Genomic DNA, 17,128 nt, shown 5'->3' with positions numbered 1-17,128 from the left:
AAACTAACATCGTCACAGCTCTATGAACTGTTATACGCGTATTTATAAGTATAGATAATATTAATTATTGATTTGCGAAAAAAATGGCGATTTGAATGTCAACGAAATGTCTGAACTTTGTAAATAAAATTAAAGTAGACAAAAGTTGCTAAGTGAAATAGTTGTGTATATTAATCAAGAAACTAATAGCTATTAGCAAATCGTATGGATTTCGTAAATCAACAGTTTGTTTATCGTTATTCCTTCTTTGATTAGGATGAACTTTTATTGCTTTTATAAAAATATGTAGGCCAAAGGAAAAAAGCGCAATATTATTATAAAAATAGGTAGTGTATCATTTTTATAGGCAGATATTAACTAGGATTTCTACCCTGCTCCCTTGATCTCAGTTTAATGAACTCATTAATAAAAAATTAAATAAGCTAACTATTTTATCTAAGACAAGTTACATCGATTTTTACAAAACATATTGTTGACATTTAATAAGAATAATTTGATGTTGTCGTTCTCTGATTTGGCGGGAAGATAGAACTTCTTCATGTGACATTTAGTAACATATATTTATTTCTAGTATTTTTCTTGTTGTTCCTAGACACATGAGAATCCTAACATTTAAGCATTTTAACGTAAAGTATACTCACAAATAGTGAATGGAAGGCTTAACATTTAATCGATCAATGTTAAGCAGTATTGCCTTGTAATTATCCGTTATGTGAGCCTTGGCTGTAAACCTATACTCTGATTTAGGCTACGGCAGAGACCTTGACTTCGAATATGAAATAAACTACGCAAATGATAATACCTATTGCTATTCCTAACCAAACACAATTTGTGTCTCATGTTGATTCAGTTTTAGTGACAATATAGAAAATAATATTTCAATATAGAAAATCGTGTTCATAAAAACATATGAAAAGTTCTTCAAGTTAGAAGGCTATAAATTTTACTAATTCCTAAAATAATCTAGACTACAATTAATTTAAAATATTTCGTTCTCAGGTAAAAAATAAAAAATGACGACCGCACACGTCCTGCTCAACGTAAGCACTACGTGGACCGCCAACAACGATATCTGTGAGAAAGATGAGCGCGTGGGCCGGTCCATTAGAAACATAGCAGCAGTAGCGGCAAGAGAACTCAGAGAAACTCCAGCAACTAAGGAACAAGCTATACGAATTATGCGCGATTGGATACAAAAGAATAATGACATTAAAAATGTTAGACAAGGCAAGTATTACCTACTTAGTTCTACTGTGAAGGACGCACGTATGGGATATTTTTTTATTTATAGGTAGGTGGACTGAACGTATACCTATGATTGTATGATTATAACCGTACACGTAAACTGTCGCAATAAGAAATATTAAACTTTCTTTACTTCGCCAATGCACCAACCTTGAGAACTATCAAGTTCCTTGTGACTGTACTTACACTGGCTGACTTATCTTGAAAGCCGGAACATAACAAAACTGATAAGCGAGTAAGAGGTTCGGAGGGTTCGTACAAAGCTCTACCAACCCGTATAACAATCAAAAAATGCCTGATGAAATATTTTTCAGTGGCTAAGACTGTATGATATCGTGTAATATAAAGGTTTTAAATATTGAAATTGTTTTGTACACAATAAGTAGCGTAAGAATATTAGTGTCAATTTATGTTATTCGGTTTAAAGCTGTCATCTGTCTAGGTGTTCCGGATTTGTCCAAAGTTTATACGACAAATAAATAGCACGCGAATAAAGAGTTTACAAGTGTAAGCAAGAAAACCTTTCCCACCAACAAACTGGTTTAAATCTTAAGGAACGGATCGTGGTTTTATATTTAAAAAAAAGAACTTAACACACGACAATTACGATAACTTTACATCCACGAGAAGGACAAAGAAAAGCAAACTGTTTGTATGTAATAAAGCCAGTTCAACAAACTTTAAAGACCAGGCGACTTTATAATATGTCAAGGATGCCAGACCTTGTTTATTAAAAATAAAGCTTTGGGATTAAATTCCCTGAATACGTTTACGCCGTTTGTAAAATTGCTGATCTTCTTTTTTTTATTTTATCGAACGTACAAATGTCCTTATGTTTACCAGTTTTTAGGTATTGCCACTGTAAGATATATTAACCAATCTATACATCACCGATGGGCCATCAACCTTGGGAGCTAAGATGCTGTGTCCCTTGTGTGCTGGCTCACTTATACATTTTTTACAGATGAATCATTCCTGCTACGTTTTCTTCGTCACAAGAAATACAGCGTACCAATGGCTCAACAGACGCTCTTGAAATATTTGAACTTAAGAAAGTTTTATCCTAACATTTTCACTAAAATTGACTGTGAAGATCCGAAAATAAAGGAGATTCTTAGTAATGGGTAAATATTTAAATTCAGTCGGCTTATTAATAAAACAGCTTAGTAAGCATAATAGCATGAACAATACACAGTAGAAAACAATTGTACCAATATAGTAATCAAAGACGTTATTGGCCTCAATGTGCAAAAAAAAAATAATCCTACTAACATGGTTACAAAACAAGGCAAGTATTATGCAAGATACTTGCCCAATTTATACTTTTTAATTATAAACGACATATAGTTGGTCACAAACATGGAAAACTTTTTCGACCAAATATCGACTCTATTACTAACAACTTAAGGTATAACGGTTGTGCTTAAAATATAGACCTGTGGGAGATATGTATCATCAGTTATTTGAAAGTTCCCAAGCGAAGCCTTGAACTCTTAGCATTGCGAACATGTTATATAAATGCAACTTACGTGGATGACATAATTGTTTGACGTTACAAAATAATTACTTAATTTCAAGGTACATAGTTGTTTCGCCGCTTCGAGACAGCAAGGGTCGTCGGGTCATCGTTTACAACATGGGTAAGATATAGTACATTGACATTAGACTATAAATTGTTATATAATATGCTGTACGATTTGCTTTGCTTGTGATAGAGCACGTGCGATATTTATATTTGCGACCTGCGATGCTATTGACTTTGACACATTCTTAACGCGTGACTTAACATTTGACATTACACATTTTCATTCATACATAAATACTATTGACGACTTTCACACGGAAACTATAGCGTTACATCCTTTGTTACAGTGTTAAGTAGTTAAGTAAGATCGCGTCTTTCAAGATTAATATTAAAAGATCTTGTTATACACGTGTCTAATAATATTTTGTAATTTTTAATATACATTTAGAACGTTAGGATAATTATATCTGCAGGCAAATTCGACGCGTCGAAATTCGGCTGTTGGGACATGTGCCGCGCTCATGTTGTAGTTTATGAAACCTTGATGGAAGACCCGACGGACCAGATTTTCGGTTTCACTCACGTGGGCGATGGTAACGGATCGACGACTGCTCACGTGACCACTTGGAATCCCATAGACTTTGCGCGGCTTATAAAGTGGGGTGAAGTAAGTAATAACAAATTTACTTTTTTATTTTCGTCCTAAACAACGTCTTTAAGAATATTATAAAAAAAATTGCATACACGTTGTCAGGCTAACGATACACGAGCGACCGTATTTTAATGTTCATTGGTTTTATCTTTGATATTGTTCCAAACTATTTGAACATAATATAGTGTTAAAAATACACGCTGCGATTGATTGCAGGGCAATAAACCATAAAAGAATACCTCAGTTATGACACGATGTCTTATAAGGTTCATGTATTTAATTATTGATATTACGCTTTCGAAAAAACTCGTTCTTAAAACGACCTGAAGATGAGAGACGAGATGAATCGATGTCATCTTTTCCCTTATAAGTGTACAACCTTCACCTCGTTTCACTCTTTGAGAGAAGATCTGCAGCAGAGCCAGTGGTCATCATTTTTATTGCTTTTTTACAATAATTAACCTTAAACACGTAATAAGATTTTACACAATTGTTAGTTATAATATTAATGTAAAGTTTTGTGTAATTTTCATTCAGCGCTTACGCTTAAATATAAAATTTTAAAATAAATTTTGTCCAGATTTGTAAGTGATTTATTAATAGCATAAATATAGCATTCAATAAAATAAATATGCAATCGAATTAAATTATTTAATAAATGCTGGTCTCAGGGTTAAAATAAACTTTAAAAATTATATTTAACCGACTATGTTTCAAGAAAGTGCAGTGATTGCCATGAGCAAACAGAATTATGATTTTTGATAGCAATTTCTCTTTTGAACCAGATATTTTAAAAACGAGAGAAAAGCGACTAAGACTGATAACAGCCATCTAGCTTCTTCTAACTTAACTTAATAAGTCTATTTAATTAATAGTACTGAAAAAGTAATAATTTCACAAACTACTGCTCTGTTGGAAATACGTTTCCCCAAATATTTTATGTATAGAAAAGAAAACATAAACTGAACTCTTAAAACTGTTACAAATATAATATGCATACGATGTATTTATTAGCGTTATCCAAAAAATAATATATACTTTAATGGTGGGTTTGTATTTTTTTTTAAATTACTATGTCATAGTACAACTTAGTGACAGGTCGCGTCATTTTTGCGTTCTATGAAAATCTAATTAGTTAAAAATCGGGAACAAACAGAATAAAGAGATTATTATTATGTTGATAAAGTAAATAAGAATTAATAAAATACATAAAAGCAATATGATGAGTATACACTCACCAGGTAAATTTAGATAAAAATTAGTTTAGTTGGGCGTGGCTAAAATATGGAAACATCGCACGGTCATTAAAAGAAATAATAATTTAAAAAAAAAATCTCTTAGGTATTTGAATCCCCAAAGCGTTTTGTTTAAAAAAACGTACCAACAAAAAAATTTAAGAACAATTTATAATTCTTGGGTATCAGCTAAATTAGAATATATCGGCACTAATGTGGCCCGTGTTGGGTTGCATATACATATATGAAATTTTATATTCGAACTGTGCAGATTATAGAGTGATAAATAATTCTAATTAAAACCAGAAATAATAATAATCCATACGGTGAGACAAATTGTTGTATTGATGTAAGCTTATTATTGATGGAACATTATTTTTTTTTATGATTTGTGTAGTCAACGGTGGCACTTATACTATACGGAATAATTCCTTATATATTATACTAACATTTTTTTTAAATTTTCGAACAGACAGCGACATCATTGTACTGATTTTGACAAGTGAAGCCGACGTTCAGTTTGACATTGACAGAAGCCGTATTATGTACATAAGTTGCGGTGGTATTATGCAATAGCGATTTTCAATAATTAAATGTTAATCACGTTAATTGTACTGAGGAACTACGAATCCGATTTTACTAATTCTGTATGCGTTAGATAGTCTGCTTACTGCGGAAGTTTATAGACTATTTAATTAAACTGAAGAAGAAACAGATAGTAACTATAGACGAAAAACAAATTGACAAACCATAGACGAAAAACAAATAAGCATCCGTAATCAAAACTTACTATTGGTAAATCTCTTAGCCCGTCATCAATACAACAAAAAGTAGGTACGATGTACAATCAAATATTTCAAAAACATATATAATAGACGAATAATCATATCGGTTATATTAATTTTATGTAAAATATCAAACAAAAAATTGCAACATGAATATATAAATACATCGAAGTTTGATCACAAGGTCACTCGTAAAAATGTTTTTTAACGACTTATAGAACCAGAAAAGGCCTTGATATTTTTGAAATGAAAGTTAAAAAAACCTCTTGCTGAACATTCCAATGACAGGAAATAAGGTACAGAACAATAATCGTACTAAGTACTTGAAAAAATAAAGTGTAAGGATTTTTATATGTGAGCTTTGATTCACATATTTTTATTTAAATATATATAGATATATATATCTATATATATACCTTAGGAGCTGATTGTCCAATTTAAATAAAACTTGCTTCACGCAGCCTATTATTGACAAAGTTTCACGATTATGTAACAGATTACTGCGATCTAACATTATCCGCGCATCGCAGTTAGATTCAACTAAATCGTTTATTGTTTTAATCAGCAAATCTTGAGAGATGCGAAACCGATTTGAACAATACTTTTAATGTTAAAAATTTCATTTTCGAAATATTATTTAGGCTATTAATAAATATTTATAAATAATATGTACATAAACGTTAATCAATCTGAAAAACTGCGTTTAGCTATAAATTACATATAAATTGCAGATATAACCAGATCGTAATCCATATTCTTTGCGGCTTAAAGTGCAGGGCAAAGTTCTGTTGAAGCTAATAGTATAAAATGTACATTGGTTGTTATTTTGATGACTATATCTTAGTTAGCAGTAGCATATGACAAGTAAGAATATGATCAAAATTATCCTATGGAACGCAGGCATTGTTGTTTTCGAAAATATCACTGAATCCTAGGTGTTGTATAATGTCACGGGATTCCTAGTATTTATTTTAATTAATTAAATTTTTTAATTAAAATGTAACCAAGCCTTTTCTTATAAACCGATCTACACTTCTGGTGAACTAAGAGCTGGTGCTTACTTGACTCAAAGAATGAGCCTCGCGATTCGGAGAAGTAATGTTGCGTACAATGCCAAACGTCAAAATATATTTTCATAAAATTAATGTAAAAAAATTAAACAAAATGAAATTAGACTATATTTATTCGAATTAAACTCTTGAATTCGCAACGAATGCAAGGAATAAAAAAAAACAATCATTGACGCAAATGTCTGTAAAGAAACGATTTAACACTTCTGAAAATTTGATAAAATAATATAAATTTAGAGAATTTAACCGAATTTCAATATATTATTGTGTTGTATATATTAACTCGTTTTTTTTATGAGTCGCTAGCTTAAATATATTTAAAAAACTACTTATTAATGAAAATTAATAATCATATAAATTTTAATTATGTTCACATCAATATAATTCAATCTTATTGAATTATCTAGAACTACGTACCGCTCGCTGCTCACTCGCAGATTGGGGGTAGGTACTCTATTTGCTTTTCAATACCTCTGATAACTGATATACAAAATTTCATGATGATTATACTACCCAACCGGATTAATTAAGACGTGAAAACGTAACAACGTATTATAATAATTAAGTTTAAAAGTTAAGACTCTAAGTTAACAATCTATTTATAAAATTACAAAAAAAAAATTATATATATCATATTAATATGTTGTTTCAGCAATCAATTCCAATGCGTCATAAAGAGTTCCAGCTCATCAATATTCCGGTCGCCCTCAAGTACATCATTGACTTTGCGATAAGCAAAGTCTCCACCAAAATGAACGAAAGATTACACGTAAGACAATTAAAATTATTAAAAAATAATATGTATGTGATAGACGGATAGACAAAAACGAAATATATAAGCGTTTCGTTTTGTTTACAAGGAATTAAATCATACATTGACCTCGACTGCGATAAATGACCTTAATAATAGTCAAGTCTAAAAATTTAGTGTTACTACAATTACAAAATTAAACAACAAAACAATTACATTTTTACTTTACAATTTTTTAAAATACATCAGAATAATAAATAATTACAAATTTTAAAATGTAAAATTTAATTATTTCAAATAATACATGTTTTTTTAACATTATAAATTAATTTGAATGAAGCAATTATTTAATTTCAAACACACCATCGTTAAAAAAAAGGTTAAGATGTTATTGAAAAATTACAATATACCTATAATTTACACATTTAAGTAGTCTTAATATTTGAATCGTTATTATATAATTTCTTCAATTCTTCAACAAGGTAGGTGTGGTCGGTTTGTAATGTCGATCTTAATAATAAAAATAAGTAAATCCTTATTCGACACACAATGTAAGGACGTTGAGCTAAGATTAATTTTCAATGTCAGTTTATTTTTATTAATTGTGAAATAAGGTTTCATTGTTTAAATTACTTTTTATTTATAATTTATTTTAAAATTGTTTTTTTCCGACATTTTATTTCACTAAATTGAAATCTTTTTTTTCCTTCCAATTCTCCCTGAATATTTCTAAACAATAAACTCATAAATGTGTACGTAATTAATTAAAATTAATTATATTATGTTTATAACAAAATTAATCTAAACAAAAACATAGTACAATAATAATACAAAAATATATAAAAATAGAAGAACCAACAAGAAATTCATTTTCCCACTAGACTGATTATTTATTTGTAATAAACTCTCGCAAGAATATAACAAGTATTCCTAGTATTTCATTTCAACAAATATTATTGTATCAAATACATAGTTTCGTTCATTCCTGATCTTATAAATTTATTCGAGTCTTAAGCTTAATAATTTATTTATTTATTTATTTAATTAGGTTTGCTAGCAGTTGTTACATTTTGATGATACAATTTATTAATTTACATACTAATTACTTTCTAAATGTACAACTATATTAAAGCAAACACGACATGTACGATTAATATATACATCCTGTTTAATTGGTTCTAATTTGACAAAAATGTAAAAAATGATCACATGGTAGGAAAAATTAATAATATTACAATTATAACAATTAGAATAAGTTAAAACGATTTCTTACAACTTAAAATAAATTGGTTATTTAGATTACAATATCATCAATTTAATAATGGGTTAAATAAATATAAATAATAAGAATAAATAGAAAGTTTAAAGACATAAAATGTACACCATATTGTTATTTTATTTTAAAGTCAAACTTGTTCGTTCTCATTAGTTTCACTTAAAGGGTATCCTGGCTGTGTAAAACGGTTGCCATTTGTCATTTCCTGGTTTTCACACTATTAAAGGGTAATCAAATGTATGCCGGTAATGATAGTCCGATGTTTATGATAATAACCGCGTTTTATTATCAATGCGGATACGATGAGTCAGGTCGACTTCAGGAAGTAGCTTTCAGATATTATGAAATAGTATTTTTTCAATATGTAGGTAAACTATGATACGTGGACCCCACCGACCATAAATATTGACATTCTATGAATTATAAAATATTAACTTCGACGACCTCCGTGGTCGAGTACTGTGTACACCGGTTTTCATGGGTACGCCATTTCGAGGTCCCGGGTTCGTTTACCGGCCGAGTCGATGTAGATAAAGTTCATTAGTTTTCTATGTTGTCTTGAGTCTGGGTGTTTGTGGAACCGTCGTAACTTCATAATTTTCCATAACACAAGTGCTTTAGCTACTTACTTTGGGATCAGAGTAATGTATGTGACGTTGTCCAATATTTATTTAATATTTATATTTCACTTTTATATCGTCAATCTCCAATCTCGCTGAATGACTTATAACACGTGTTCACTCACCCTTTAAACCGAAACATATTAATGATTACAAAATGTTGCTGTTTTGCGCTGCGCTCTACCGCCATTTAATAAAATAGTGTTTTTTTAATGACTTTAGAAATACCGAAGGTTACACTGTGTGTTGACTTGAATTTAATTTTGTGTTAAAAGTAAATATTGAGATGGTTTAATTTAAAATAGCCACATTTCGTTTTCTTTCGTTTATCCATTACTAGTTAAACCCTTTTCTTTTTTTCCTGTTTGCTATTGACGAGCTTTTCTGTATCAATAAAAAAATTGGAAATATGACAAAGAAAAATGTACGTAACATACATTCGTATGTATTTGTGTTTATTGAAATTTTCATTTAAATATTTCAGTTCTGGGTGATAATTTCATTTCCACCGTTATTATTGTTACACAAACCGAATGTTGCAATTTTAATCATGGTAATAAAAACATGAACTTATAATATGTGAGTTGATGTAATAAATGAAATATATATTATATTAGCTGAACGGCGAACTGTCGTATTATTTTATAAATACTTGGAAAGTAAAACAACGGATGCTGTGCAGATGAACACAAAATAGGTAGAATTTTGACTGCCACGTTATTAATGCACATAATAATAGTCCCAATTGTTTTTAGATCCACACAAATATCAAGAATCTCCAAAATGAAGTAGATGTTTCCTGCTTACCAACGAATTATGGTGGTCACATACCCTTACAGGATATGATAAAATACACGAGAGATCTGATGATGGAGAAAAGACAGACGCTACTCGCTCTAGACGAGATGGAAATAATAAACGCATCTGGAATAATATCTTCACGAAACCCATCGAAGATTATAAAAGGCGACAGCGTGTCAGTCGAAGGCAGCTTTAGAAAATTAGAAATAGATTAACTGTGATCTATGATTTAGATAAAGGAGAACTTTTAAGCATTTACGTATTGTAAATAGGTTAAGAAAATACAGGATCTAAATATTAATATTGTAATAATAGTCATGTTTGGTGGTAGCTACAAGTGATAAGAGTATTCTTATTCGTCATCGACCATGAGTTTGAGAATAAGTAATGGTATAATTAGGTAAAGGCAGAGAATGTAACGATTATTAAATTTGCAATTTGTACAGTAACGGCCTCACTTATAAACGTTGAACAGTCTTTATCATTTATTGTAAGAAGATTATTCATGTGATCATTCCCTAAGCAACATTTGTAGGTAACTCCGTAGAGCACATTAAAAATAATATTTAAATATAATAATTTCGAAATAATCGGCTGTAATTTAAATAAAAAAATTATAAAAAATAAAATACCGAATATAGGCAGCTTGATAAAACTAGATAACAATTTGTTGCTCTCATTCCAAAATAAGAAAATAATAACCGACTTTACCTTTAGTGATTAATTATAATGCTGTGTGTTCTTCTATCTAATGAGAAATCAATTGTGACAGAACGAACGCTCGCTGTTTAACTGAACTGTGAAATAACGTTTACAAATACGAATATCATTAAATTGAAATGTCTCTCTGGTTAGGAACACGCCACGTTTTTCATCGGTTACGTTAAATCATAAGAATATCTATTTTGCAATTATCGTTTTGATGTATCGAATTCATAGTAGTTAAATACGTTTAAAATTTATATTAATTATCTTAAGATTGTATTTGTGGAAAATTTCATTGTTTCAAAAATGTAGTTATTTTTAATATTGATATCCAAATGACTTAAAAGATATCGTGGATATGTATTCGTTTGTGTTTTGAACATTCAGCGTTCAAATAATCTTAGGGTATGTGACAAAACTTTTATATATAATTTAAAGATTAAATTACTACAGATCAAATGATTAAATATTAAATGTCATATTAATTATTGAATAAAAGAGTAACGACTTGTTTCATTGAAAGAAACATCATAATTGTTTAGTTGGTGTAAGACGCTACAAATATCTTATTATATTTTCATGTTATTAATAAAATTTTAAAATAAATCGTTTCTGTTATTTCATCACCTTTATTGTATAACTATTTTATAATTCATTAAAAACGTATTATGTTAAGGCGAACTAAGTACAGTACGAGTAAATTCACTCACCTTGTGGTTAGAACGCGTGCATCTTAAATGATGATTTCTGGTTCAAAACCAGGCAGGCACCACTGAATTTTCATGTGCTTAATTTGTGTTTATAATTCATCTCGTGCTCGGCGATGAAGGAAAACATCGTGAGGAAACCTGCATGTGTCTAATTTCAACGAAATTCTGCCACATGTGTATTCCGCCAACCCGCATTGGAGCAGCGTGGTGGAATATGCTCCAAACCTTCTCCTCAAAGGGAGAGGAGGCCTTTAGCCCAACAGTGGGAAATTTACAGGCTGCTAAGGATGAATGGATGATGATGATGAAAAAAAATGTGAGAAAAGGCTTGGAAAGTATTCCACTTGTTATTTTTTGGCGGAAGTTTCCACAATGTATTTTAGACCTGAATTATGAAAACAATTTAAATAAACAAACTCAATGTTGCCGGGATTTGTACCACCGATTTTGTTTTCAAACTCACGTATTTTACATACTTGACCAATTCGGCCATCCACGAACCTAACAAAACAACTTTATTAAAATGAAAAAATTACGTCTCAACTAAGCAACCTTTGAATTTAACATTTGAAATCAAATTATATTAGGTGAAGTAACGTGCAATACTTGACTGAATGCTGGTCACAGTTCACTAGGAAATTGCACGAAATGATGAAATTACCTACTTTTTATTACTTTTACTTGAATCACTTAAACATCATTATTACTTTACCTGGCCGATATTGTTTTTGAACGAACCAAATAGTCTTAAAAACAAAGGGGACTATGATAAGTGCATCGTTGATGAGATTGTTTAAGAAAAACATTCGACTAAAATAAGAAAATATAACCAAACGTTTAATGGTTCACAAAATAGTTCTGATTTTGTTTTACGTATTTTATTAATGATTGATGTTATTATATTATTTAATTAACGAATAAGGATTTTCGTCTCGTATACATACAATGGGTATAAGTATTAAATTATTAATAAAATATAATAGTAAATTCAAGTTGAACCATGTCACCTATTTAATTTCGAACGCCAGGATACTTTCGATGTGAAGAATTGTTATTGAGAATTGTCAAGGCGAATCTGCTGTCAACTGAAAATTATTTCTATCTAATAAAAAAAGTTTAAGTGTCACAGGGGAGAATGGAAATCAGAAAGTCAAGATATGTTTTGTAAACAGGTCTTAATTAGCAGCAACAATTGTGCCAACAATGCACTGTTATGTTTTAACTTTACGTGAGTATGAGTACATTTTTCACGGCTCAGCGCTTCAACGTTGTGAAAAACCCATGAATATTGAAGCAAACACTTATATCTCAATTAACTAATAGTCTATTTTCAAACGCATATTTATCATGAATTCCACGAAAATTCTAGATAAATATTCATATACATATAAAAAGTAAAAAGTTTTTGTTATAATCGTCTCTCTTTGTGAATGAAATAATTTGACAATTTAAATTTAAAAGTAACAGCTGCTTACTTTAATTATATCCAAACCAATAATATCACATATTAAGTAGTGTTTAGGAGATAATTCCACGACATATTTTTTCATAGTAGGCAGATTGGAAAAGCCTCCTGTTGCTAAGTGGGTCAGTTCCGCCCAGAGACATTGGCATTGTGAGCAATATTTACTCTCTAATAACGTAAATGCACCACTAACCTTGAAAGCTAAGACTTTATGTCTTTGTGCCTGTAGGATGTAGCTACGAGCCAAAGTAACACATCCTTTAAAGCTGAACACGACAATACTAAGCATTACTATTTCGCAGTAAATACGCGATGAGTGTGAGGTACATATCCAGATGGACTTGCTCAAATCCAGTGATAATGTCACGAAGACATTTGGCATAATTTTGTCGGACACGATCAAATTTTAACAAATTAATTTATTTATATATAAATCACCAACGAAATACACTTAATATTACACAAAAGCAAATAAAATATTCATTAATAGGTGATCTTTGATCCAAATGTAACCTGTTTTCCAGACCATCATACATACCAGACATTTATTCAGATCCGTTTAGCCTTTCTGAAGTGATTTTATTCTCCATCCTTTCAATGTTTCGCATTTATGATATTAATTTATTTATTTAGATAAATGACATTTACTGTTAGTAAATATTATTATTTTAATTTATTTTGACATAGAAATATATTTGTATCAATTATAATTAAAACTAAAATAATGTCGAACAGTGTTTAATTTAACAAGTTGAAATTATTAATCCTCGGTTACACGCAATTATAGCAATCAATCGTGTTTTAATTGAAGCGGTATTTGCAACATCAGTGTGAAACATTTTTTATATTATAAGTTTTTTTTTAAATGTTTATACGTTAACAACGAATGACTATACACTAAACTCAATAACTCATACTGAACTGAACCATATATACTTCAGCCGGTATATTCCTGGCCGAGAAATTGTTAAACATAGGTGTTGACCATCGAAAGTCGTCTTTAGTATTTATTTGGAAAGCGAGAAATTAAACTCACTTCATTAGACATGCGCTATGCGTCTTTATTATTCTACGTTATTAGTATCGAAATATAATTATGAACAGCAATATTTTTTCTGGTGACCGAGATAGCACCGTAGTTAATGTACGTGAATATTAAATTACATGTTTGAACTTGCATGTTTTAGGTAAAATTCACTCACATTCCAACAATCGATATTGGAACAAGCTCCAAGCATTCTCTTCAAAGGACGAGAAGGATTTTGGTCATTTGTAGATCGCAGGCTGTTTTTCTTTTGCTAGAAGTTAAGATTTAGTTTGCCCACATGTTTTAGTTGGTTTTTTTATTGCTAAGTAGGATGCGCCCCTGTCTACTGAAAGTTATTCTTCTTCATCATTTTGGTTTCCGAGAACAACATGGAACTATTTAACAGATACACCGTATTACGCATACTATAAGTCGCGTCGTTCGACAGAGTTTGACATGAAGGACTTCTCTTATGACTTAAAAATCTGCTGCCTTGCTCCTTCTTCCTGACTTAACAATCGTACTTACACAGTAGATGTTTTGAGGTGAAATTTAACAATGAAGTTACTTCTTTAAACGAAATTCTCTCCACCAGTAGTATAACAAGGAATTTTACTAGGACCTATCCTATACTTTCTTTTTACCGCAGACCTTCAAACGCACGCTGATACCATAACTGCCCCCTATGCGGATGAAACAGCCCTTTTGTCTATAGGGTCAGCGAACATACAATCTCACATCCATGAAGTGGGAGGGTGGCTAGATAAATGGAGTATTAGGGTTAACCAAGAAAAATCTGTCCATGTGACCTTCACCCTGAGAAGGTAAACTTGTCCCGGAATAAGACTTAACTATGAAGGAATTCCTCAAGCTTAAGGTGCCAGATATTTGGGTTTGCATCTGGATCGAAGACTTACCTGGAGGTAGCATATCTGGACCAAGCGTAAACAGTTGGTTGCGAAACTCAGATCAATGTACTGGCTGATAGGTCACAAATCAAGCCAAAGTGATATCTATTTACAAGATCATTCTTAAACCAATTTAAACTTACGGAATCCAGCTGTGAGGTACTGCTAGCAATAGTAACATAGATATTCTTGAAAGATTTCAAAACATGACATCTATAGAACTGGCATTCAAACTAAAGGTCACAGGAAGTAGTACACATTCCAGATTGAAACGGCATAGTGTCTCTACACTTACCATGATATTTGGTGACACTACATGAAAGTGATTCAAAGGAATTCCTTCTGGTAACAAGACACAGATCGAGATACTTCATTTCAATGGCTCATTGTGTTAACACAGATTGCCATGTTAAAGAATTAAAAATATGTTTAGGTATACACATTTTTTATTTTTTTATTTTAATAAATATCACTGAATATTCATAAAAAGCCTGAAAACAATATAATATGTAGCTATATGGCGGACGATAGCTATGAAATTGTTAAACATTTATCAGTTCTTATTATTTCCACGTAGTGTTTGTAATGTTCTTACTCGGCTAAGATAAACACGTATAATTAATTACTCTCTTGACAACGTCGACTTACCATTCACCGCTTTCCCTGTTTTGTAATTTTTTTTCTCAAATATATTGCGTGAGCTTAATGTGACGTGCTGATATTATTATGTAGGCGATCTTGATATGTGTACTTTACGTAAACGTGCAATCAAATATTTGTGTTACAAGTGATCATTTGATTTAGCTGGTTTATAAGTTTGATCTTATCTATCCGGTTTCTTAATTACCTTTTTTTGCAAATTTTGCAATGGCAAATGGAACGAATGCAAATGGAACCTGATAAGTGGTAATCACTGTCCATAAACAGAGGCGCCGTGAGAAATTTTAACCATTTCGTATATCTTCAATGTTCCTCCAACCTTGTGCCTGTAGTTGTTATGTCCCTTGTGCCTATAGTTACACTGGTTCACTAAGACTTCAAACCGGAACATAGCAATAGAAAATATTGCTGTTTGGCGGGCTTACCTTTACCTATAGATAGGCTTGCACAATGCCAAACCACCAAGTAAATTTATTCTTAATATACTATCCTTTTAATTAATTAACTATAAATTTAGGAGATTTCTTTATCCATACAACTGGCTGGACCAAATAAAAAAAAACAAAAGCGCGCGAAACTGAATTAAACCGCCATTATTTTTATTTATGGGCGCGGACAGCAAGGTCGATATTGGCCTGACTTATAAATTGTTAAGTGTCCGTTGTGTTTTATTTTGGACTTGTAAGCTTAACTGAGTAAGTAGTTTACTTCAATATGTATGATTTGGTGATTTATTTATGTTAAGAATTTAGATAAATTCGAAGTTAGAACTATTTTTGGTTTGTTAGTAAATTGTTTAAAGTATTTTAAATTCTTGTTTTTTTTTTTTATCTTTTTCAATCCGGTATGCTAAGTGTTCTTACCGAAACCTGATGCTTATTATAAAATTAAAACATGGTACTGGTTTGCATCCGTTATGGGCAAAACTTTTAAGTCAGAATAGATCTATTCACGAAGGTACGTTCTACGTTTAAATTTTATTGTCATTAGTAATAGTGACGCCCGTGCTTACACGATGTCTTAGTGTGCGTTAAGCGACTAAGACTAAAGACAGCAAAAAAAAGAAAAACAATTTTTTTTTAAGTTTATTTTATAAAAAAATATCATATTACATATGATATTACTTGTTATTCCATGTAACGCAATGAATAGACAGAAATTCATGAATAGTTTTTATCTAGAACTCAAATCAAGGTTGTGACTGTAAATCAGATTAATGAAACTTGTTATGGTGATATCTCAAATACTATTGGGTTGAATTATTGAAGCGATTTCATAATTAATCGATGGATATCCTTTTTCGATAACACGTTACATAATTTTTGTGTAATTTTGGTAGCTGTAATAATATACACTGTACGACAAGAGATTACCTTTGTTAAAGGAATTTGATATAAGTAGATGTTAAATAATTTCACCATTGAAAAATCTTATTTTTTTAATTATTAACTTTTAATAGAAACTTTTACTAAACATTTACGACCTCCGTGGTCGAGTAGTGTGTACACCGGTTTTCATGGGTACCCCACTCCGAGGTCGCGGGTTTGATTCTCGGCCGAGTAGATGTAGAAAAAGTTCATTAGTTTTCTATGTTGTCTTGGGTCTGGGTGTTTGTGGTACCATCGTTACTTCTGATTTTACGTAACTCAAGTGCTTTAGCTACTTACATTGGGATCAGAGTAATGTACGTGAT

The 17,128-nt window shown here is 30.9% G+C and overlaps 1 protein-coding gene across 1 annotated transcript; it reads left to right on the top strand.

Annotated features, from left to right (window-relative positions):
- The first annotated feature begins 997 nt into the window (after nt 1–997).
- Nucleotides 998–10,447, top strand: LOC113404176 (retinaldehyde-binding protein 1). The gene is made up of 6 exons (XM_026644998.2): nt 998–1,227; nt 2,210–2,369; nt 2,824–2,885; nt 3,244–3,437; nt 7,165–7,281; nt 9,915–10,447. Exons 1-6 carry the CDS (start codon nt 1,014–1,016, stop codon nt 10,173–10,175), a joined length of 1,008 nt encoding a protein of 335 aa, XP_026500783.2. The 5' UTR covers nt 998–1,013; the 3' UTR covers nt 10,176–10,447.
- Nucleotides 10,448–17,128: the final 6,681 nt, after the last annotated feature.

This window comes from Vanessa tameamea, chromosome Z (genome assembly GCF_037043105.1).
Source record: "Vanessa tameamea isolate UH-Manoa-2023 chromosome Z, ilVanTame1 primary haplotype, whole genome shotgun sequence".
NCBI classification, from domain to species: domain Eukaryota; kingdom Metazoa; phylum Arthropoda; class Insecta; order Lepidoptera; family Nymphalidae; genus Vanessa; species Vanessa tameamea.
This window is presented reverse-complemented; position numbering and strand designations above follow the sequence as displayed.

Coding starts and splice junctions, on each gene's coding strand:
- LOC113404176 (XM_026644998.2), top strand. CDS start 1,014: ATGACGACCGCACACGTCCTGCTCAACGTAAGCACTACGTGGACCGCC. Junction 1,228..2,209: donor CATTAAAAATGTTAGACAAG/GCAAGTATTACC, acceptor CATTTTTTACAG/ATGAATCATTCCTGCTACGT. Junction 7,282..9,914: donor AAATGAACGAAAGATTACAC/GTAAGACAATTA, acceptor AATTGTTTTTAG/ATCCACACAAATATCAAGAA.